The sequence below is a fragment of the Pelobates fuscus genome, chromosome 3 (assembly GCF_036172605.1).
Source record: "Pelobates fuscus isolate aPelFus1 chromosome 3, aPelFus1.pri, whole genome shotgun sequence".
Classification (NCBI taxonomy): domain Eukaryota; kingdom Metazoa; phylum Chordata; class Amphibia; order Anura; family Pelobatidae; genus Pelobates; species Pelobates fuscus.
This window is the reverse complement of record NC_086319.1, coordinates 49130798-49157218: the sequence shown is the minus strand read 5'-3', so window position 1 is coordinate 49157218 and position 26421 is coordinate 49130798. Positions and strand designations below refer to the sequence as shown.

At 39.9% G+C, this 26421-nt stretch overlaps 1 protein-coding gene across 1 annotated transcript in view; it reads right to left on the bottom strand.

Annotated features, from left to right (window-relative positions):
- Nucleotides 1-24806, bottom strand: part of PTPRR (protein tyrosine phosphatase receptor type R) — a 177852-nt gene extending 153046 nt beyond the window's left edge. The window contains exons 1-2 of the mRNA XM_063447011.1: nt 24497-24806; nt 1482-1786 (exon numbers count right to left, since the gene is read on the bottom strand). Of these exons, the coding sequence (XP_063303081.1) occupies nt 1482-1786; nt 24497-24551 (360 nt within the window). The 5' untranslated portion in view covers nt 24552-24806. The remainder of the gene's footprint in view (nt 1-1481; nt 1787-24496) is intronic.
- Nucleotides 24807-26421: the final 1615 nt, after the last annotated feature.

Genomic DNA, 26421 nt, shown 5'->3' with positions numbered 1-26421 from the left:
GCTGAGAGCCTGTAGGCCCTAAAATCGGCAGTGGCTAAGCTCCCGACGAAGGCGGACATGGAGTCACAGACTGCCTTGCTTACTGAACGTTTCACGGCGGATCTGAAGACCATCCGAGGCGATCTATAGCAAGTAGGGGATCGAATGCAGATAGCCCTGTTACATTACTGAATAGATGACCTGAAGAACGAAACGGCGTAATAATATTAGAGAAATATCGGAGAAGATTACCCTCTTCCAGGATCTCTCATTGGACACCCTGTAGCAAAGAAGAGAACTCAAGCGACTCACTAAATGGATCACCCAGGCTTTCCAACCTTACAGATGGAGCTTCCCATTTTTCCTGATGGTAGCTAGTGAAGGAAAGACACTCATTCTGTGGGGGTTGGAGTATCTAGAAGCCTTCTGCAGTGCTTTGCGGTTACCACAGATAGAGACTTCAAAGTGCCAACAGTGGCCTCACTACAGACAAAGAACATTGTCCTCCCCGGGTTCCCCAGGTGTTCTACCATCTCCTAGCCCCTATATGCCAGATGGCCCTAAAGTTATTTACCTGATTTTCAATGCAGGTTCACTGGGGGCTGGATTGACCTGAGGAGTGGATAGGTTTGGGGCATAAGATGCGAGCACGTTGTCATATTTGTTAATTGTTGGTTAATTTCTGCATTGGGAAACCTTATTTGTTATGTTTTTATATTGTCAAATGATGGTGGCAGACATAGAGAAAATTAGTGCATGTGCACCCCATGCACTAGGATATATCCCACAGGGGAGTGGTTACTTCTGATTTACCTATGGGGCAAAAAAGGAGGCAGGTGGAAGGGACTTTGATCCTAGTGCTATTCTTTAGATGCTGCCCCCTACTGTGGGACCCCTTGCCTGGGAATTCATAGCTTAGTTATAGTTCTAGGTTCAGTGGCATGTTAATTTGTATTTTTTTCAACCGTCCATGTGCTGATAGGGAGATGGTCCACCTCAGGTGATTTCACCAGGCCTTGTCATGAGAACACAACTCTATTTTGATATGGAGAAGTCTCTCAAGTATGCTTGGGTATTGGTGTTATATATTCATTAAAAAAAAGATTTAATAAATAAAATAAAAATAAACTTTTCTGTGAGTAGCTTTCAATTTCCATGATGCTGATTTATACTTGGCAGAGCTATGGACTTTGGCAAGGCCGTCAAGATGTTCTCTATTACTCTTATATGCAGCCATGTAGACACCACACCCTACCACTACAACGCAAAGCCAAAACACATTAGGTTTTGTCTATCCCCTAGCCTAGACAGAGCAGGGTATAAACATCAATATAAGTGTCTATAAATAACAATTAAAATATGCTTCAGCTCCAACTGCAACATTTATCTAGTTTACAGTTTGACAACTGTAGAAATGAAAATAACAAATATAAAAGCCAAATTTTTTTTTCTCTTTTTATTATTGATCATAGTTATATCATTCTGGGTATTCAAACACTTACCACCAATATCACTTTAGCCTGTGGAATGGGAAGGTTTTCTACTTCAACATCCGGGTCATGTGAAGCTAACAAATTCATTGCCTGGTCATGAGTTGTCCGTGGAAAGGCTGATTTGACAAAAGCTGCTGGTAAAAATTTGCTCATTCTTAGATGAGTGGGCGAGTGAAAGTTCCGATCAGGCATCTTCTGACTCTCGAGTTCTAAGCTTTTCTCGATACTTTGTACGTGCCGGAAAATAAACTTAGGCTTCCCACTCTTCCTCTGATGGATTGTAAAGAAACGATCTTGGTCTCCAGAAAAGCATTCTGTGAAAACAGAATATAGACATTGCATCACTTATTAAAATAATTCATTTAGCTGATCTTTTAAATATGGATTTTTCGTCACTTTGGAAAAAGTGTTGTTCACACGTACACGTTATGTGTTTTTTATTTCCACTTATGAGAAGGATATCCCAACCTATATAATTAATACATGATTAGATTTTTTTGTGTGACTTCTATACATATGTTAGTAACTGATTAGATGGAATTTACATTTTAATAAAAAATTAGGCATGTACATTAAAGTATTACACTACATTGAGAATAGTCAGGAATTCCCCAGGGAATTGCACGTTTATTGTCGAAATAGTTGAGCAGTAAACATAGCTGAGTGTTATGTGCAAAACTGAGTTGTTTTGAATTGACAAGGTGAATTGAAATCTAAAATAGTTTTAAATAAATGACAAAGTCATAATGTTTTCTAGATATTTTCAAAATGGTTATTACCTTAAGTTGTTCACATTTTAACACTGTATATATATATATATATATATATATATATATATATATATATAAATATCTATTATATTATCCAACCCTCATTGAAAATCAGGTTTATTGTCACAATTTACAGACTTTCAGCTGTTTGCAATGAACAAATCAAACAAAAGCAATTGAAATAACTCAACACAACAAATACTTCAAGTAGTTTCCCCAAATTCAACTTGAAAACGAAACTTATGATGCCTTCTCCAGTCTCAAAATGATTCAACTCTGTATGGTTTTCCAATTAAATCTGCCTAAACACCATTTGTGTCCGGTCCAACTTTCTTCATGATTATCATAAATAGCATACAAACCCCCACAATACACTCCCAACCCTCCACTGTCAAAATTGACAATCAAACACTGCAACACCCCCTAGATGTAACAAATGCCTTTAATAATTATTTTGTTGGATGTGCTACCACCCTGGTTGCTAAGATAACAAATTACACACGTTTTCAGACCACAAATAAAGATCTGGCCATGCCAAATCTTCAAAATCCTCATGTAGAGAAATTCAGTTTTAGACCTGTGCCTGTTAGTGTCGTTAATAAACATCTTAAAAATGTAAAAATAAAAAAACAGTATGGACCAGATCAAATCCCAGCAATGTTGCTAAAGCTCAGTGCACGGCGCGCCAGCAATTGCTAAACCTGTCACTACCCTTATCAGGATACATGGTGTCAGGATACATACCCAAACTTTGGAAGACTGCAAAAGTTGTACCTATCCATAAAAGTGGTGACAATACTTTGGTATCTAACTATCGCCTAATATCATTGCTCCCAGTATTGTCAAAAATCTTGGAAAAAATGCGTCCACGCGCAACTTCGTGAATATTATCAACGATGAAATTATCTGACCCCTGATCAATCAGGCTTTCCTCCAAATCACTCAACTTCGACTGCCCTCTTAAAAGTTTGCAATGACATCCAAATTGGCATGGAACAAGGAGACTTAACTGGAGCTATTTTCCTAGATTTTGCCAAGGCCTTTAACAGTACACCATGGCATTCTTTTGAAAAAACTTAAAAACTCAGGCATTGGTGATCGTCCGCTAACCTGGTTTCGATCGCATGTTTCAGACCAATTGCAATATGTGGTAATTTCTGAAAGCACTTCCGTCCCTCTTCCAGTCACATGTGGTGTTCCCCAAGGCTCCATACTCGGCCCCCTGCTATTCATATTTTTTATGATCTGCCTAACATTTGCAAATCCTCAACTGTACACATGTATGCAGACGACACTGTAATCTACGCTAGTAAACCCAAGCTACCGCAACTTGAGGCTGTGCTCCAAAACCAATTCACAGAGATAGAAAAGTGGATGGCGGATCACAAACTCTTTCTAAACACTGACAAAACTGTTACATTGATCTTTGTAACTGTACCTAAATTACGTAAACTACAAAATCAACAACTGTGTATCAGAACAAATTCAAATAGCACACTGACTACTGTTACACCAGATATGAGTTGCACTGGTGTGACACTGTGCCATGGCAGGCCCTGAAACGCACACGTGTGAAGGAAACTGACTGCTATTATATTACAGTCAAAAAAGTTTTAGTTTTTTTTAAATGCAAGCTATTGTGACACCAGATATGATAAGGCCAGGGACTAATGAAAGTATTTAGAAAACTGGGCAGACTAGATGGGCCGAATGGTTCTTATCTGCCATCACATTCTATGTTTCTATGTTTCTATGGTGGCATTGGGACCACCTTAAAAATATTGGATATCGCTAAAAATCATGATCACTATATACTTTCTCTACAAACCTCTAAAATGAACCAAACTACTCATCCATCCGCTATACCACTTTATCCCATCTAGAACTAGTGCCCAGTTAAAATACTTGACTCTTACTTACCCACACTCAGTCATGCCACACACATTTCACCACTACTCTCACTGAATCCATCTGACTACGGCTAAATTCATCTTCTACATCAGAACACTACTCCTAAGATTGGGTTGTATCCATGTCTCGGGTCTTTCATTTAGAATAGGGGCAGCTTCGGTCTCCTTCAACACTGACACTCCAGTGCATATTATTAAAAGATTGGGCAGATGGAAATCCTCAGTCTACAACCGATATATTCCTCATCCCGAGAAAGAAATGAGGAAAGCTTTTAAAAGTTTGGCTTTGTAAATTTGATGCAATAAGTGTATTTTTCTTTCATACCTTTTCACCCTCTTTGCATTAACCCGATTTACATATATTACTAATATGTTTCTGAACATATATATTATATTATTCACTCACTCACTCACTCACTCTCTGGGCCGGCCTAAGACATCATGCTGCCTAGGTCCAACGATAAATGACTATGGGGGATAATGTATAATAAACACAGGTTACTGGCTATGGGGAGGATAATGTATAATAAACACAGGTTACTGGCTATGGGAGGATAATGTATAATAAACACAGGTTACTGGTTATGGGGAGGATGATGTATAATAAACACAGGTTACTGGCTATGGGAGGGATAATGTATAATACACACAGGTTACTGGCACTGGGAGGGATAATGTATAATAAACACAGGTTACTGGCTATGGGGGATAATGTATAATAAACACAGGTTACTGGCTATGGGAGGATAATGTATAATAAACACAGGTTACTGGCTATGGGGGGATAATGTATAATAAACACAGGTTACTGGCTATGGGGAGGATAATGTATAATAAACACAGGTTACTGGCTATGGAGGGATAATGTATAATAAACACAGGTTATTGGCTATGGAGGATAATGTATAATAAACACAAACACAAAAAAAATAAAAATAATACAAAACAAAATAAAAAATGAATGCAGCTTCAGAATGAATCTAAATTGTATGCTGTCTAGGAGGTGGGAAGGTCTGGGAGGGAGGGTCTGCTGCTGATTGGCTGGAATGTGTCTGATGACTGTGAGGTACAGGGTAAAAGTTTACTCAATGATGACAAATAGGGGGCGGACCGAACATCGCATATGTTCGCTGTCCGTGGCGAACGCGAACACGCTATGTTCGCCAGGAACTATTCGGCAGCGAACCGTTCGGGACATCACTACTTACAATCTTCTGGAGGACATACAAAGTTATATGTATAGATTTTGATACAAGGTACCAATACACTTTATAACATAAGACATTTTAGTATGCTACTCTGCTTGCCATTGGAAAAATAGCTATTGATTCATGCAGTGCATTTTATCACTCTATGCATTAATATTCTCTATGGAAACACACACATTATGTTAGTATGCCAATTAAAGCAATTCATCTGTGAACTTAACTTTATGCTGTCTGAAGCTGCAAAACTGTCTGAAGCTGCAAAATGCCCTTGATTGAAAGGATTTGCATTAGCAATATATTAGTTTTTTTTCTAATTACACATAAATGTGGCTAGACATGGTATAGCAAAATATAATCAATATAACACATAGAAGCTTTTGGCAGATGCTGTTACTATCTAGGTCAGGGGTAGTTAAACTTTCAATACCTATCACCCACTTTTGTATATTTGTCTATGATGACATGTCCTCACCGCCCACCAGTGCAACAGTAACTAATTCTATAGCTCTAGTGGAATTTAAAATTTTCTTTTTTTTAATTTTCAGAAAGGAGGTTTTTTTTAAAAAAAAACAAACATTTTTTTACTTTAATTTATCTATTTTTGTAAACTTTTTTTTGTATTATATACTACTTTTTATGTGTGTGAAGGGTGGTGCTGTGTGTGTGAAGGGTGTAGTGTGTGTGTGTGTGTGTGTGTGTGTGTGTGTGATAGAGGTGCAGTGAGTGTGAGGGGGCATTTTGTATGAAAGGTGCACAGTGTGTGTGAGGGGTGCTGCGTGTGTGTGAGGGGTGCTGCGTATGTGTGAAGGGTGCTGCATGTGTGTGTGTGTGTGAGGTACAGTGTGTGTGTGTGTGTGTGTGTGAAGGGTACTATGTGTGTATGTGAGGGGTGCTGTGTATGTATGTGAGGGGTGCTTTGTGTGTATGTGAAGGGGGGGCAGTTTGTGCATGTGTGAGGGGGGCAGTGGGTGTGAAGGGTGCTGTGTGTAAGGGATCTCCTCTGCTTGCCTTGGTCCATGGCCTTTGAGGCCCACTGGACATTTTCTGCAGAACCCACCAACGCCGACCTGAAATTCCAAACCACCCACTAGTGGGCGGTAGGGACCATGATGACTACCCATGTTCTAGGTAATATTGCTGATCTATTTTTGTAAACTTTTTTCTGTATTATATACTACTTTTTATGTGTGTGAAGGGTGGTGCTGTGTGTGTGTGTGTGAAGGGTGTAGTGTGTGTGTGTGTGTGTGTGTGATAGAGGCGCAGTGAGTGTGAGGGGGCATTTTGTATGAAAGGTGCACAGTGTGTGTGAGGGGTGCTGCGTGTGTGTGAGGGGTGCTGCGTATGTGTGAAGGGTGCTGCATGTGTGTGTGTGTGTGAGGTACAGTGTGTGTGTGTGTGTGTGTGAAGGGTACTATGTGTGTATGTGAGGGGTGCTGTGTATGTATGTGAGGGGTGCTTTGTGTGTATGTGAAGGGGGGGCAGTTTGTGCATGTGTGAGGGGGGCAGTGGGTGTGAAGGGTGCTGTGTGTAAGGGATCTCCTCTGCTTGCCTTGGTCCATGGCCTTTGAGGCCCACTGGACATTTTCTGCAGAACCCACCAACGCCGACCTGAAATTCCAAACCACCCACTAGTGGGCGGTAGGGACCATGATGACTACCCATGTTCTAGGTAATATTGCAGATCATGAGTGTATATTTAAGATGACACTAAAATGTTACTAATACATGTTTTAACTATAAATATAGTTTTATGTTACAACCATGTGTATGGTTTGGTTGTAGATTGAAAAAAAAAATCACTGTAAAGGGCAGAGGCATAACTAGAAACCCTGGGGCCCCGGTCCGAAATTTGCCCTGGTGGCTCCCCACCCCTTGATGTGTCTCATTCTTTCCCTCCCCAGCCCCTCAATGTGTCTCCTTCCCAGCTCCTCCATGTGTCAGATTTCACCCATGTGTCTCATTCCCTCCCCCCAGCCCCTCCTTTTGTCTCATCTCCCAAAGTGTTTTATTTCCTCCCACCCAGCCCTGTATGTGTCTCACCCCCTCAGCCCCTCCATGTGTCTCAATGTCCCCAAGTGTCTCATTTCCTCCCCCCAAACCCCTCCACATGTCTCATTTCCCCTAAGACCCTTAATTTGTCTCATCCCCTCCCCAAAGCCCCTCATTCCACCCAGGCACCTCCATGTGCCTTTCACCCCCCCCTCCTTGGCCATGCTACACACAGTGGCAGGAGGGGAGCAGCACATCGCTTCCCTCCTGCCGTTTAGCCTGTGACTGTGGGCGCCAGCTGGTGCAGCCATGCACTGGTCCTATTAAGACATCAGATTTTCAGATACAATTATATGTCTCATCATACAGAGTACACAATAATGAATGCATGACATAGACTTAAACAAACCAATAAAAAATTCAATCTTTGGCCTGTGCCACAGCAAAGAGAAGGTATTTTTAAATATAAAAATATAAAATACAATCAGCCCTTTAGAATGTATTTAAGGTATGTTTATATAACCGTACATTAACATCATAACTTGTAAAAGAGTTTACAATGGACTCCTATTGTGAATATAAATCACATCGTGTGTCACTGTAGCCTATTAGACAGTTTATTATATTAAACAATTTCCATAGACAATAAGAGCTCATCCACCCAAGCTTAGAGCTGCCAGCCCTGGTATATACATATGAGAGTCACGCATAGAGTGCGGCAAAATATCTTGAAATTCTCTTTGTTTTTTGTTATTAAACAAGAGAGATTGATCTTAAAATAATGCTCTTACGATAGGTTACGGTTTATATGAAGCCATTTTAAGGTTTGCTAGAATTACTCAGGGATAGAAGCAGCCACATATGAGTCATGGCAGGCAATTTACAGGCTTCCCCACAATCCCACAGTCCTGTGAAATAATTCAACATCTATATATAGAACTCATAACTAACAAAGGAGCAATGTTCGACTAGCACTGAAATGCCATAGACGCATAATGTTCCCATGAACACTGCTGGCGTAATATGAAATGCATCTCATCACTAAATATATATTATGCATTATATTAATAAGGCAAGAAAATAATTGAGTTAAAAAAATTATCATATTCAAAAGGAAACAAATAGCAGGATTTTTTTTTTTTAAATTCTTTATTTTTATTGTGCAGAGATTGACAAACAGATTTGAAGTGCCATGACGACAGCAATAACATACATCAGAAAGTTGTATCATAGCATTGGAGGATTGTGCACATTTTTATAATTTTAAATAACAAGCTGAGCTATCGTTTTAAACAGAAGATCTGATTGAGATTCGTGTTTCATCATGTTGGGGTTACACACCAGAAATATTATGCCACTGGTCCCTGACACCCATTATACAGCTTTAACTAACTGTGATAATGAACAGAATAGAATAAGCACAGAAAGCAATATAAAACAACGGAGCGTAATAACAGGAGTGTTAAGTAACTAGTAATGAGAAAAGCAAGTTAAACTAGCTTGGTTGAGTACTGCTGTGTGGCATGGCATGGTGGGAGGCCTGGGACAGGGTATGACCCTGTGTTTGCAGCTACCCGATGCCCCTCAGTGGGTATCTTCAGTCCCGGCCAGTGGAGTGTTCCGTCAGGCAAAGGAAGTGCACAGCTTTGTTTGTCCCTGGTGAACTCAGGTAAGTACATGCGTGTGGAGTAGCGTTGGTCATCACCTGGGACAGCAGCCCTCCTCCTTGGAGCTTTTCCTTATGATGGGCAAGGTCTCTCACCGGGTGCGAGTTGTGCCGTTGATGGTAGGGTTCAGCCAGATCGAGTCGGCGCCCCCCTTTCAGCAAAGCAGCAGTCATTTGCCTGGTGGGCTGTAACATATCAAGGCATTTTAGGTGAGTCGGCTTTGGTATGATTGTTTTCCTCTTGCGGACTGTCCTCCGCCTCTTAATGCTTGTGTGATTACCGATGAGCGGCAGACCCCTGTGGTATGTGGTCGCCGAGTGCAGGTTACCCGTCCGTGGGCCCCTGGTGCTTTAGGTGCGGGCTGGCTTCGGCTCTTTGTTGCCGTTGCTGGAGGTGAGTAGCCTTGCATGTTGGCACTCCGTTGCCTTTCCTCGAGCTTATGCCAAAATGTTGTGAATATTTCATCCAGCTTTGCAAGTGTTGTGTCCTTCGGGTCTTGTAGCACGGTGTGAGGACCTGCGCCCGCCATCTTGGCTCCCGCCGATTCTTCCAGCAGGGACGTGTGCAGGGTCGCATGGCTATTGGGTGGTCGTGAGTACGGTGTGAGTGCTGGAGCCGGGATGACCCCCACCGGCAAGGGGGGGAACGGGAGCCCTTGTAGTGTCCACCTCTAGCAGCCGGATAGCCAGCAGGAAGATCGGCCGCTTCTTCCACGCCAGCCCCTCCGTGTAGGCCGCAGTTGTGTGCCGAGACCAGTCTGCTCATTTTGTGCCCAGAAATCGGCCAGGTGTTGCAGAGCTGAAGTCCGCTTTTGCCTGCCTTCAGATAGTCGAGTATGCTGAGGGAAAAGTTCTGAATTAGGGCATTGCTGGAGTGTTTAACATGGAGCATTCTCAGCATGCGGCCATCTTGGTCGGCAGCCAGGCCCCGCCCCCCAAATAGCAGAATGTTGAAACAACATTTTTAAATATATTTAATTTTGTTTGATTTTATCTCAAAGCAAATCTAGTCAAATTAAGGGGCTTTACCATTTGTACAGATTACATGGACAGTCGTACACATAGATGGATTGAAGAATCTGAACTATCCTTCAATTACATTACGATTCCTGTAAAAGGCTGACTGAGAGATGGGATATATTATCCAAGAGATCGTGATCTTGATTGATGACTTGACCTGAATAGATCGAAACATTGATCCATTTTTTCATGTAATATTTATTACCACAAATATATTCATGATTATTAAGTCCTGCGCTTGCAACCTAGTTCTTTTAGTTTTGTGTATTATATGTATATATATATATATATATATATATATATATATATATATATATATATATATATATATATATATAGATTATATATCATTTATTTATTCTCATTTTAGTGACATGTATGTGCTCAAATAGGGTATTCTTGCATTAATGTTAATGCGCATAGGTTGTCACATGGGCATTGCTAATTTTCTTGTCCTGACATGATTATTCAACGGCTGAGTAATGTGTTTTCATTAAAGGATCTAATACAAAATGTCACATAGAGACAGTGATAATAAGTTAATTAAGGCTAGGGGGGTGAGGGGGGGCAGGCAAAGATATAATATGCTAATAAACTTATTTGCAACCTGAGCTGTGCTCTGAGTGGCTATTAGAGTTCTAAACCAATTAGAATTCAGCTAGAATTCAAATTGCGGTCAGTGAATACTAGAACATGTACAGATGGCAACAAAGTAATGGGGACCTCTAGTCAGCTGAAACCACAAATCCGTGCTTACTACAGTATAGATATGACCATTACCTGATCTTAGTGGTCTATAGAACATTTTAACTCAAAACTCATTCACTGAAATATATTTTATTTCTTATTAAATGCTTACATACAGGAACAAACTTAGGGTTGCTCAGAAGCAAGTTTAACAATTTGTGTATAAATACAAAGTACATTATATCAAAACAGGAACTAGTGGTAAAGAGGGTACTTTGTTAAGGTATATTTTTCTGGTAAAGAGGTTTGAGTTGATCTTAAATAAGTATATACGGAGTAGCTTGCTTGTAGTAGTAAATCAGCTATTTTTTATACCATTAATTTGTTGCCTTCAGGAGAATATTATTTAGTCGAGGGGGTTGTTAAATCCCATGATGCATTATTTTTTTACAGTTACCATCATCCTGTAGTCCTGTGTATGAATGGTAGAAGTTGGTGCCTTTACCAGTCCCTGCTTCGTATACACAATCATCACTTGTCCACACATGATTGGTGGAGAGAGGAGAGCAGTTTCAGGTACTCTACGAATTAAGGTAATCTATCTAACCTCATTCATTTCTAATCAATATAGTAAAAAAAAAGGGAGTTGGGGAAAAAAACAAAAATATGAAAAATACCTACTGTAACTCTGGAAGAGTTTCATGCCTGTCCCGATGGTTTATCAACATATTGATTATATTGGATTCCCTTTGGTTTTTTTTTCTGGGGTTCTTGGGCACATTATATTACAATGTATAATCATTTTATATATTATTTTATTTATTCTTAGTGAATAGCCAATTTGGAGATTTCCCCCCATATTCAAAATAGTAAATAGATTTTTTTTCATTGGAATCAATAAGTAGACAGTTATCTAAGTATCTATCCATATCAGTTATCCTAGTATTATCCTAATGCTAGAAATATTAAAATGTAGTATATTTGGCAAAAAACGAGTACTCTGTCAGTCAGTGAAAACACATTTTACACAGCAGTTTAAAATAAGCATGTGCAACAAAGCATTATTAAGAAGTAATAAATGCTTCATATGAATGTTTCACTGTCGCCAAGCATTTAGATCTGTAACAATCCAGAAAGATTTGTTATGTCTGCGAGATGGAGAAGGATGGGGAACTATGGGTAATCCTGATATTACAAACAGATCTGCAGATTATTTACATGCTGAATATACTGTTCAAATCAAAGAGTATTAGAAAAAGAAAGACAGTTTAACACCATCAGTGATTATGTAAGCCAACAAAAAAGGCTCTTTGGGCACAGCATCATTTTCTTTGCAAATTGCACTTGAAATCTGTCAATAATTTTATTGTCTAGAAGATCAAATTAGATTTTGGTAGTTGATACAAGACATAGACCTTTTGAAGGAGTGATGCATTTCCTGGTACCTAAGAGATCAATACTTAAGAGTAGGATCTGGGCCAGTCTGGAGCATGTAAAATGAGTTAAGTGATTAAATTATGTATTAGAATCACAGGGAGACTTCCTGCAATTATCAATACATATACAGTTAATGGCCATAAATATAGCACAGCTGTCCTTTCAATGCTCTAAACTGATCATCAGGTGACATAACCCCCCCCCCCCCCCCCCGATGTGTTATTTATTAAATAGGTGACCAAGAAAGATATTGTTTAAATGGACCAGAAAGGAAAAAGAAAATAGCAATAAAATAGAAAACAAAATAGCAATAAAGAACATTAAAAATACAGAAGTATAAAGTCAAATCAAGCCATTAAAATATTTAAAGTTGACCGAAGGAAAACTAAATTAATAGGAACATGGGATCCAGGTTACAAAAATGGCGGTGGCAGAGGTAACTCCGTGAGAACAAATAATATAACAACAATCCCTTTTTTATGTCTCCAGGTGTCCAAGTACTCCATGAAAGGACAATTTCAGGATGGAATTTTTGTCACATTCCTACAGTGTCACTTCATAAGTTATTGCTTATTCCTTCTGCACCCAAATCTATATAAAATGATATTCACTTGATTTTCTTTTCTATGTACATTGTATGGTACATTTGTAGTGTTTTTGGATTGGGACAAAGCAAATGTAAAACAGACCATGTTCGGAAATTAATTTTTATGTACGACGAAGGTGTTATTATCAAAAAAATATTTTTAAGTGGTTTCCCGAAGGGCAGAATGTTAATTAATTTGCATCTATTATTTTTCTCTAAATATTAAGTTGTGGATGATGACCAATTTGTAATTAGCAATTCTCTAAATAAGTCAAGACCCATTAATGCATTTTGTAGGAGAGAGATAAAGACAAAATATTACTGCCTTCCTTTCTGTTGTACATTCTCATTATATAATAATCTATTTATACTTATCTTACTTACAAGTATAACAATTTTGTGAGATGAAAGGGAATTATCTTGTCTATAAAAATGGATAACAATTATCAGTGCAAAGTACTTTCAGCCTGAACTATAACTTTTGTAACATAACAATTGCTTTTTTAACGAAAAGGCTATTTTTACTGCGAAGGATGAAATTCCATCTATTATTTAATATCAAGGTTATTTCTGGTTTTATCTCTCATATTATCTTCACAAGCTGTAGTATCCATTGTTACTGCTCCTAAGTTATATAACACATTTTATGCAAATTTTAATTCTCTGGGATAAGTGTATAGTTTTATTTACATTAATGTTGACATTTTATTAAAGTATGTGGTGAGAGAACCTCTCCAAACAAAATTACAGACAGGTTTTTCCCAAATCATGGATTTAGCTTCATGGAAAGATTTGCCAATTCAATTCTAGATCACTTTCCAGACACAATTGATAGTCAGGGGGGCTGGGAAGGAGGACAAAAATGTTTACCCCAGAGTTTTTGGATCGTAGGCAACAAAAGTATACGAAGTGGTAGTAGGGTGGCGTTGATTTTTGGCCAAGTAATAGGGACTTGTTCCAATCAGTAGTAGCCATGGCAGCTCATCTGGAACCTTACAAGGTAATAGACAATCCCTTCATAATAATAAACAAGTAGACGTTAAAAATAGTTTAACCATATAAACATTTTCTAAAAATCCAACCTGGCATTATTCAGTGCCCCCCCTTACAGATTTCATCCCAGCATTGAGTCTTTAGAAGTCTGCACTGAATATCCTTCACTTAATAAGATATAATTTATTACAACCTTCAGCAAGCCAATGATTTTCATAATGCATTCCAATCAATATATAACAATAATGCATATATCTCCATCTTTCTCCTCAGTCTCTCTCTACCGTTGTCTCTTATAGCTCACGTTGCCTGACTGTCTCTCTCAATGAGCAATGAGCCTGTCTACGTGTCTCCGGGACTGTGTCTCTCTGCCTGTTTTGTCATAATATGCCTGAATGTCTCTCAGTTTGCCTTCATTTTTACCTGACTTGGTCTCGAAATCCGTATGTCAGTCTGTTGGTCTCTCTTTCTTCCTGTCTACCTTTCTCTCTTACAGATTTTATGGTCATATTATTTCCGGTATTGTAGCATTCTACAGATTAAGTAAAATGTTCAAATTGACATGTCAAGTGACATTTTTCTAATTGTATTTGTAGATGCTGTTGAAAGTCTAACTTGTTCTGAGCTGCAATTGAAATTGAGATGATTGCTGAACATACTACATTCTGAATGTTGAGTCTACTATATTAGACATGTTCAAAGTGAAATATATATAAATATTAACCTATCCTAATCCATTAACAAACATGATAGACAATGAGCATATCTAAATTAGACCATGGCCCTGGCCCACGGTTCTGTACTTCATGTGCCCTAGAGATGTAGAATTAATGAATAGAGGGTCCTGGTGTATGACATTTTGCTTGGGCTTCCCAATTGGCCACCTCTCCTACTTGCTGCACTGATTCATTCTTTCAGACTATGTTTGAGAGAATGAAGTAAGTATATTTAAAGAGGGAGGTTTAACAAAGTGTGTAGATGGTGTAGTGACTTTTTTTTTTTTTTACAAATTATTAAATTTGTTGGATTGTTTGTGACTTGCTTCATTTTGCCCTAACCATCATTTTTTTAAGGTACATCATGTTTCACATAATGGATTTATCAATCTTTTCAGGACTTTTTCCTACAGAACAGTGTTCCTTTTCACTTTATTTTCCACCACTCTAAATTGGATGGTCTGTTCTGAAATGGACATTTCTATAAAAAATAGGTGGAAAATAGGCAGAGAAAAGCCGACACTTTTAAGACTTTTTAAAGTATTTAAAAAACTATTTAATAACTATAAACAGATTGGAGATTCAAAATAAAAAAACACATTCCAGAACACTTCCCCCACAGTGTTTGTACACAGAGATGGGGGGAGGGGTGGATTTATATTAAAATCTCTTTTATTCACAATAGCCTATATGGTGCTGTTTTTGATATCTTAAATTCTTTTCTCGTTTGGTGTCATTATTTCCCTATTTTAGATTTTCCTGTGATTATTTTAAGTTTATTTTACGATTGCTTACTATGCTTCTGATGGCCTATTTGTGTGGGAAAACCTTCTACTGGGAGGTAATGTGTCAGTATGTGCTATTAGTCAGTGTAAAAAAATGCCATTACATTTTAGCACATTTTGTATCTCTGAAATCACAAAAGGCTGTCTTGTACAAAAGTTCCATATTATGTGAGTGGGCACTTTTGCATTTTAGTATCTGACATCCACCCATTGTAGATATACCACACTATCCGTCACACTCATTCTCTCTTTTTGTCTTTACATTTTATTTTATTTTGTTTTAAAACATACTCTATTGGGCGCAACCTGTTTATTTATAAAACTCATTTTGTTCTGTGGGGTATAGAGGGATCCTAAGGGGACCTCTTAATCTGAACTTATAGCGCTTACCCGCCCTGGTTACAAGCACAGAACTAGTTCAATTTTATAACATGACAGGAGGCTTCGTATTTGCTTAAGTCTCTCTTTACTAGAACTCCACAGCAGCACAGAAAAAACAACCAATCAGAAAAAAGTTAGGTACTATAAAACTCCCCTCCCCATGCATCATTTCCTCTTTCTTTGCTGCTCTGCAGTCAGTACAGGTCAGAGTACCACTGCCTCCTGCTTATAGTGGGTGGCTTTGGGTTTTTATTGCTTATATTCAGTCTTTTAGCCTTATAAATGCAGTATTGTTGTAATCCTTAGGGGATTTTATTCTTATATGCAGTATGTTATATCCTTGTGGGATTCTATTCTTATTATGCAGTATGTTCTATCCATGTGGGATTGTATTCATGTAAATGCAATATTTTTATCCTTATGGCATTCTATGTTTATAATGCAGTATGTTTTATCCTTATGGCATTTTATTTTATAATGCAGTATGTTTTATCCTTCTGGCATTTTATTTTTATATACAGTAGGTTTTTATCCTTATGGCATTTTATTTTTATATACAGTAGGTTTTTATCCTTATGGCATTTTATTTTTATATACAGTGTTTTATCCTTGTGGCATTTTATTTTTATATACAGTAGGTTTTATCCTTATGGCATTTTATCTTTATAATGCAGTATGTTTTATCCTTATGGCATTTTATTTTTATATACAGTGCTTTATCCTTGTGGCATTTTATTTTTTATAATGCAGTGTGTTTTGTGCTTATGGGATTTTTTCCTGTAAATGCAGTAGGTTATAGGCCTTGTGGCATTTTATTTTTTATAATGCAGTGTGTTTTGTGCTTATGGGATTTTTTCCTGTAAATGCAGTAGGTTATAGGCTTTGTGGCATTTTATTTTTTATAATGCAGTGTGTTTTGTGCTTATGGGATTTTTTCCTGTAAATGCAGTAGGTTATAGGCCTTGTGGCATTTTATTTTTTATAATGCAGTGTGTTTTGTGCTTATGGGATTTTTTCCTGTAAATGCAGTAGGTTATAGGCCTTGTGGCATTTTATTTTTATAATGCAGTGTGTTTTGTGCTTATGGGATTTTTTCCTGTAAATGCAGTAGGTTATAGGCCTTGTGGCATTTTATTTTTTATAATGCAGTGTGTTTTGTGCTTATGGGATTTTTTTCCTGTAAATGCAGTAGGTTATAGGCCTTGTGGGATTTTTCTTCGGTGTCTGTACTTCGGATCATCGCTGCTTCTACCTCCAAAGCATTTGCCTCCTCTGTCCCCCGAGATCTGGGACCGCGGAGTTAATCTCCGCCAGCCCAGTGTGTTTTTTCCAGCTGCCGGTATGCTCGCAAGTGAGCACGACCACCCGGCGGCCGGATCTTCTTTCCCACGTGGCTGCTTCGCTGCAGCCCCCCCCCCCCGTGGGTCCCGTGTGTTTTACCCGGTCGCAGGGGTACTCGCGAGTGAGCACGAGTACCCGGCGACCGGATCTTCTTTCCCACATGGCTGCTTCGCGACAGCCGTCTCCGCCGCGGACCACGTGGGTCCTGTGTGTTCTACGCGGTCGCAGGGGTACTCGCGAGTGAGCGCGAGTACCTGGTGGTCGGATCGTTTCCTCCACGTAGAGGCTTCACTGCGGCCGCCTCCGCCTGCGGACCGCGTGGGGGCGGGGGTTGTGCCCACGCGCAGCTCCTTCCCCGCCAGTACCGTTCTTGGCGGAGGTCTGTGGAGGGGCTTTCTCCTCCCCCATCTATAGGCAGGGTGTATTCAGACCCCAACCTAATTCGCTGGCAGTCTGGGAGGACCACCTCCCACCCTGCTCAGGGTGCATATCCATATAGAGACATATAGCAATTATGTGATCAAACATATATATTATATATTTTTACTTCTATATTTCTTCAAGGGCTGGAGATCAGCCTGTAGGCAATACACCCTGTACTTCTGAGTTTTCCTGCAACAGGATATCCTTATTTTTGGCCACAAGCATTAAGGTCTAACAGTTTCCTGTATATCTGTAGACACATTACCTCGGCCTAGGGGGGTTTGCATATTGGAGTTATTTCACCCTAGGTTCCCTGGTTTTCATTACACATATAGGGGGCTCTACACAGCTTGACCCCCTGCTATTGTCGGAATACAACACCGGGGTATGCCCTGCTATGTCTGTGCCCCATTGATTGGCCTGCTATGTCTGTGCCCATAAGAACGGCCTGCTATGTCTGTGCCCATAAGATTGGCCTGCTGTGTCTGTGCCCATAAGATTGGCCTGCTGTGTCTGTGCCCATAAGATTGGCCTGCTGTGTCTGTGCCCATAAGATTGGCCTGCTGTGTCTGTGCCCATAAGATTGGCCTGCTGTGTCTGTGCCCATAAGATTGGCCTGCTGTGTCTGTGCCCATAAGATTGGCCTGCTGTGTCTGTGCCCATAAGATTGGCCTGCTATGTCTGTGCCCATAAGATTGGCCTGCTATGTCTGTGCCCATAAGATTGGCCTGCTATGTCTGTGCCCATAAGATTGGCCTGCTATGTCTGTGCCCATAAGATTGGCCTGCTATGTCTGTGCCCATAAGATTGGCCTGCTAGGTCTGGCCCATAAGATTGGTCTGCAATACCTGTGCCCAATAAAATGGCCTGCTATGTCTGTGCCCCATTGGATAGCCTGCTATGTCGGTGCCTACTTGGATGGCCGGCTATGCCTGTGACTATTTGCTTGGCTAACCTTTCTGTGTCCATTCGTTTGACCTGCTGAGACTATGCCCTAAGGACGGGCCTACGCTATTGGTACCGAACCCCTTTTGGCCGCAGGCCTGGGGTAATATCACTGAGGAAAACCCAGTGCACACCAGTGACATGGAGATAGGCAGGTGTCCGGGCAAACACCATTGCCATAGTGTTCGAGAGGACACCAGTATACGGCCATCTGAATATGGCGGGAAGGGTGAAGGCCCTAAACCTCATGCCGGAAGGGCAAAGTTTCTTATGAAGACCCCGGACACATCCACGGTTTACTCCAAACCGGCGACTGCACGTCTCCAAGGAGAACTTCGCACCGGCAGGGACCGGTATTCAGACTCCTTCAGGAGAAAGCTGTGTTTTTCCCTTGTCTTTACCATCTACTCTGTATATGCCTCCCGGAGTCCCTATAGGTTCGGTAGTTTTTTCCTGCGTTAGGTTAGCTCCTGGCCCTGTCCAGTGGGATTTACTTTTCTTACCTTCCGGCCTGCTGTTTACATTCTATCCGAGATAGAATGGGTGTATTTTCTCTTATCTTCGTTTATTGTTGCTTTTTTGTTTTGTTTTGTTTTTTTCATGACTTCCTTTTCCTATTCGCTCGGGTCGTCGTGAGGCCTGACTTGGTCTCCTCCGACCTCCCGGGCACTCGTGGATTGCGGAGAACGTCTCCAGCTTTCCTCGGACTACCAACAGCCTACCAGGACCCCGCGCGCGCGCGCACGGGATCCGGATAGTCGGTTGATAGTTTTCCATTCCTTGTTTCCCAGATTGCCCTCAGCCTTATGCTGACATTTGTAATTGGTGCGCCCTACGGTTTTGGTCACCCTGAATCTCTAGGGACTCTAGTTTGCACCACAGGAGGGTGCGGCCCTCCATCACCTCGATCCGAGTATATTTATTTTCAGGAGCAGTGGGCGAATCCTCTCATACGGAACCGGATACTGATTTGTTATTAGAGGGCGCAGTCCCTCACTCGTCATCAACCAGATACTGGGCTGGAAACAAAGTACAAGTTGGGTGGACCCATTCTCATAGAGAGAACCGGTCTCGGATGTAGACTCTGCTGTTGGTTACTAATGGGTGCGGCCCGCTCAGGCTAGCACCCGGACGCTCTCACGGTATGCGATCACAGTAGTAGAGAGCGCGGCTCTTTCATGCACTCGACGCTCTACAGTACCGGCCATTTGTTCATCACACAGGCTTGTGCCTGTGCAAGACATTGATGACTACATAGAGGGGCGTCCCTCCGGAATTCAATTAGAGCTGCCATCCACGCTACTGGCTTCGTCCTAGAGGACTGCCTGGTCATGCAAGTATTACATGTTTGGACTAGATCCCTCTATTCTATCTCCCGTGATGGATCTACTGGATCCGGGCTGCTGTAAAACACGCGAGAAATACTCAGAGGTATAACGGGGGGAGTCTCCCATTTATTTACACACACTCCTGGAGATGGTACACTAACGGATGGTCCTCCGGTATTTTGAGAGTGCAGGTTTTTGGCATATTCGGCACCATATAATACAGAGTTTGCTTTCTGTTTTAGATATCCAGACCATTACTAGCAAACTGAGCAGAAAGTTTCCCCCATGTCAAGATGTCGGGAGATACGGAGACCTTCATGGAGCAAACAGGCACCGCCTTGCTCGGGTAACAACATTAAGGAAGGACTATTGCCCGGTCTGAGGGTAAAACCGTACGTATGGGTCATATGGTAAATCAGGAATCCTCGTTTGTCTTGACTTCTCCGGTCTTTACGATCTTGGGATAAAATCGGAGCGCATACCTGGTGAACATGGTTCGGAGATGGAGGACCCTTCGTTTATACTCTATTCATCCCTCACGGGAGCCGTCTGTTTTTGGATTCGCGCTACCCCCTTTTTTCAACTACCGTCGAGGGGATCTATGAGACTTTACGGAGGTACCTGGTGTACCCCGACTCCTACAGACATCTTTCACTCTTTGACGAGGGCATTGCTGGATGGAAATCTGCGTTCCGGTTGGCTTTTCCCTTCCTTTGAAGGTTTCCAGGATTCGCTATTCCCAGTATAGTCGACCACCGTCCTTCCACACAAGTTCAGTTCGGAACCCTGAATGGACGTCCTTTGGAGTCTTTCTCTACTGCGTCCAAGGTTTACTCAGTCCATTTGGAATCTTAGAATCACTTAGAATACGGCTAGTTTGGCCACGCTCTTGCCTGCATTATGAAATTATTCTCGGATGAGACATATCACCGGGTAGGACAGGAAGGAACTAAAGTTCCTCCTCGGTTTCTAATACGATTTTGGTAGTGGACTTGGGCGCATTCCTTGAAATTGGAGATCTACCTGCAAGACCGCATCGCCGAATATCCCTGGCACGATCAAAGGAACCGCCTTACGGATCATGAGTTGAGACGGTGACAGTTTCTTCTCGCGTCCCCAAGTCCGAACTTGACCTTTGATATTAAAACTACAGGAAGGTGGCTGATAGGTCAGCTTGCCAGCTCATGGACCAGCTGCTAGGAAACAAGTCGCAACCACATACAATGGATTTACCAGCGGATGGTACTTTTTTCCGTAATTGAGATGCTTCGTCGGCTGGCATTTTCTTTTATCCGTCTACTGTCAATTATCGAACTTGGAAGGTCCAATTAGGATTACTCTGATATTTCCTGCAATAGATACCAGCGACACAAACAGCGTTGGATTGGTGAATTGAGCGTTGAAACAGCAAATACGAAGCCTCCTGTCATGTTATAAAATTGTAGATTATGCTAGCTTTAGTGTACCTATAATCTTAATTTTATTAATGACAGGAGGCGAGTATTTCCCACCCATTCTTGTCCCTCCCTTGTTTAATGTTATAGTTTAGATTATCAGGTACGTATGCAACTCTGTTTGTTGTCTCTGATACCTGTCGCTTGTTCATTATGTCTGTGTTTCTTTTCATAAGTAGGGTTGGGATATCTACATATTAAGGTTAATTTTGGTTGCTACATTGGGTACCTACATGTTTATTCTGAGTACATTTAATTGGATAATCAACCTGTTCGATTCTGTTTTTCTCTCGTTTCAGTTTACAGTCCATCAACACTATCTAGTTTGACGGTTACTCTCGGATGGTGGACATCGTTATATTCATCGTATCTAGGACTTCGTTTCTTCCCCATGATGTTCTCTGCCTTTTATTCTGTTTTGTCGCAGCTTGAAAGAGGAAATGATGCATGGGGAGGGGAGTTTTATAGTACCTAACTTTTTTCTGATTGGTTGTTTTTTCTGTGCTGCTGTGGAGTTCTAGTAAAGAGAGACTTAAGCAAATACTCGCCTCCTGTCATTAATAAAATTAAGATTATAGGTACACTAAAGCTAGCATAATCTACAATTAATGTCTGCCCTAAATGCAGGTATGTTGGCTTACAAAGCAAGTGCCAAAAATAAAACCACTTGTAGGATAGGACTGAAAAACCTCTCCAGCCAATGTAAAACAAGCTTAAAAATAAAAGTGATGGTTAGTGAGCAAAGAAACCAAACCGTTTGATAACTCTCTTTAAGAAAGAGAACGGAGAATGCAGAAATATATTGCTTTAAAATATGAAATAGGTAGACAGGCAAAGGGTCAGGCTGAGATATAGCTGATAAATAGATACATAGACAGATAGTTAGAAAGACAGACAGACGGATGGTTTGGATCGTCTACTAAAAATTAAAAATGGACACAGAGCACCCTCATATAGCTTTATTTTTTTTCTTATAGCTATAGCTTATACTAGTATGTACTTGTCTTATACAGGGTTGGTACTGTAATAAGGTTAAATAGGCATGCAGACTCCATACACTCAAACAGGGGGTTTTACCGAACTTCAATTATTAGTAAATTCATTCTGAACAGTAAAACTGAGGTCAAAAACAGCTGATCTGGAAAAAAATTCTGGATCAGCTTTAGTCACAGCATGGCTATTTTGGGCTCAGATCAGCCATTTTGAATTAATTAGTGAAAATTCTGAGTTTTGGCTATAACACTGAAACATAACTCCTATTAGGCACATGCAGACACATCCTCACTCTGGATCCATCACACATTGCAAATGAGGATAAAGAAGACCAGTGGTGAGGCAGTGGGAAATACTTGGAGAGTGGGGGAAGAGTAATTTGTGAATTTAGTTGAAATTGGGATGAAAAAGATTGATGGGGAAGGGTACAGTGACACTGGCGGATAAATAATGGGAGGGAGACTGAAAAAAGTGAAAACTGGGGAAAAGAGACTGTTGAGGAACAGAGGTAAAAAAAAAAAAGCTGGTGGGAACGGGATAACAGAGGCAAGGCAACATGAAGCATGAGTAGAAAATAAAAAGGAAAAACAGATTGGAAGAATGGTGTTGAAGAAAGACTGATGGTGGGAGAAGCAAAAGAGAGATATAACATGGAAGGCATGGGGTTCACAAGGGGATGCAAAGTAGGTTTTACAAAATTCCAGAATCATCCCTGTTCATACAAATGTTCCAAAGGATATAGAATAGAGAATGTCACATGCCTACCCAGGTAAATATGATAATGATGAAATAATAATAGAACATTATGTTATAATAATTACATTTGACTCTGAAATAACTGAATATGTAGCATAACACCTATAGTGAAACCTATATGTCAAAATACATAATCACATAGAGAGCTAGATTATTTACAAACATTATGCATGTACCACTATCTGTCTTGTCTATTTATCTATCTACGCATCAACCCATTAACCTATCTATCTATTGACAATAATTATATGTATACTCTCTCTCTCTCTCTCTCTCTCTCTCTCTTTCTCTCTCTCTCTCTCTCTCTCTCTCTGAGAATGAGTAAATTACACAAAATGTGTTAGATAAATAAAATTAATATTTTTTTAATTTTTTTTCTTTCCCTCTGTGCAATATACATTTTGATGTCTGTACAGTCAGTATAGAATCCTGATATTTCAATCAGGACACATAGATAGCTAGGTAGATAGATTGACAGACAGACAGACAGACGGACAGACAGGCAGAAGATAGATAGACAGATGCCGGATGGATGGACGGACAGATAGATAGATATGCTCTAAGCAATAAAACCTATTTTTCCTCCTTTTGCCAAGCTGTACATATTGCTGGAATATAAAACTATACCAAATAAAAGTTAAAATGTGTATTAGTAGAATGTTAGTGCCATCTTGTAAATCCCCTCATTTAGAGGAATTAATGATGCTCATTTAAAACTAGAGGTTTATTAGTGCAGTACACACAAAATCGGTATCAGAAATTAAATAAGATTTTCCATTCTCACTGTATTGCTACGAGATAATGTAAACCCTTCTATTGTATGTAGGATAAAGGTAGGAAATTAAATAAAAAAATAAGAACACCTTCCAGATTATTGCCAATAATATTGCAGAATTGATTTCCCCATAACAAGAAATACAATTGAATTAGGTGTGCAGCAACTACTGCAGAGAGCATTGAAAACCTGAAGCTACTGGATCTTTTGCCTAGATTTTGCTTATTGCATTCATATCCTATGGATACTTGTACGGACTATGTAACTATAAGCAGGGAGGACCCCATTCCAATATAAATATACCTTGAGAATACTCCTCATAAATAGCATTTATTTAATCAGCCTCTGGGCCACGGACACACATTATTAAGAAACAGGCTGCAGCACCGAGAGACGGCCAGTGTTTATATAGCAGGTCTCTGTCCTTAAATATGCAGAATCCCCCTGGCTGTTGAGAGGATGGGGTGTAATTGGGGATGGGGAGCAATATTAGGCAGGGCTGGGATCCCTTTCCTGAGGAGCTGTCCCTAGTGCTGATGGATCTCATACACATTGCAGCTGCTGTCCACAGTGCTGAATCTGAAGACTGCCATTGAGGATATTTCTCACCGAGGATGAATGAGTTGCTATCTCATTAAAGCAAGCCAGTTTGTGAGCCTGATTAATGCAACCAGCTATTGACTCCTATTGCAATATTTGCAAATTCCAGCAGGTTTCTAAATACACAGCCCATGCATTGCTTAGCAATCACCAGCTTTCTATCAGATCACCCTGAATTGTCTCTATTTATTTATATGTCATTTTGTTCTGTTTTTTTTTTTTGCGTTCCAAATGCTGGATACATTGTATTTAGCTCCTTACCTGCTGTTGTGACTAGTAAAAGGAACAGCACAGGGAAGCAGTATATCCTCTGCATGGTGACAGCAGCATCAAGTTCCTGGCTCTAAAGTAGCATTTCTGAGCCAAGCTGGATGCCTCCCTCCTTTACTGGTCCCCAGGATCCCCCTGTATATTGCACAGCTTCCTCCCAGCCGCACTGTATATACTGCTTGACTCAAGGCTGCTGCTTTCTGCCTGCAAACCACGTGTACCCAGCCATCCACTCAGCTGCTGTGTATTGAGCTGAGGGAGCTGGATCTGCTCATCAAACAAAGGGCATCCAGAGCTTCCCTGCCAAGGGCTCTCAGGGAAGTGATGGCTTTCAAAGCTCAGTGTCCCCTAGGGTACCAGCCTAATGGATTTTCTATACATTGTATAAGTAAAGTGGCATTGACTGAATCAGGATCAGACCCCTCTCCTACCCCTTCCCCCCAAGACAAACAAATCTTCCTCTTGCAATATACTGTTATGTGCAAATATTAACAGATGTATCTATATATTTAACTCCTCCAGTGCAACAGACACATTGATGCATTTTGTCAGGATACTTCATACTGTGTACACAAATATACATGAAGACACAGGGGATTATTCAAACGGCAAAATCCAAATGACAACATCTTTCACAAAAAACAGACATGTTTACTATTTTTGCCTAAATTCTGCCCTTGTGTCTCATTTTTTTTTTTTTATTGGTTTGGCTAAATCAAAAATTATTATGTTTAAGCTTTGATTTCAGTGGGGTCTGTTATGCAAACTATATTTAAAAGAAAAATAAACTACACAACAAGAGGACATAGTCTTAAATTAGAGGGGCAAAGGTTTAAAAATAATATCAGGAAGTATTACTTTACTTAGAGGGTAGTGGATGCATGGAATAGCCTTCCAGCTGAAGTGGTAGAGGTTAACACAGTAAAGGAGTTTAAGCATGCATGGGATAGGCACAAGGCTATCCTAGACTTAAGATAAGGCCAGGGACTAATGAAAGTATTTAGAAAATTGGGCAGACTAGATGGGCAGAATGGTTCTTATCTGCCGTCACATTCTATGTTTCTATTTTTCTCTCAAATTATTTTTTTATTAAATAGGTTGACCATAATTGTGCAGGCATATGTACATTGTAAGTCTATGAATGATGCCTTTTACAAGTATATCTTGAAAATATGTAAGTGCGCACTATATATATGCAGCAAAAAAAAAAAAAGTTAGCAAATTAGGTGTCATGCTTCATCCAGATTAAATAAAAAACATAGACATAACAGCATAAAGCATAAATCAGATGCGTTTAGTAAAAAAAAATAATAGAAAATAAAAAGGAACACTGATTAACAAAAATGCACTATTTAGAAAAGGTCAACAAAGAGGAAGATAAAAAAAAAAAACATGGCCTAAAATAAAATGCATACACCAATAAACCTTTCTAAAATGTATAATTCTTTAAATACTGTTATCTTATGCTCTCAGCTATTTTTCATTCTCATAAATGAGAACATTTGGCTCAGCAGAACCGAAAACAGAAATATTTTTGGGACACCCACATTTCAGCCAAATGAAAGCAGAAATATTTTTGGGACACCCGAATTTCAAATGTCGGTTTGGCTTGATAGAATTTCGGTAACGAAAAACTGGTTTGGAAAAAGAATCAGATTTTAAAAAAAAAGGGGCGTGAAATTAAAAATGATGTATATATTTTGCAGTGCACTGAACATTCTCCTGACATTTGGTTAACCGTTTAAGTAAGAAAAAGTAACAAATAGAGGGAAAAAAAAGGAGGAACGGCAAAAAAATAAATAAAAATAAAAATCTCTGTTTGCATATTTAAAAAAAATATATACATATATAAATGTAGTTTTCCTTACATATTCAGTTCTATAAATAGGAAAACTTGACGGGAAATCTGACTATAG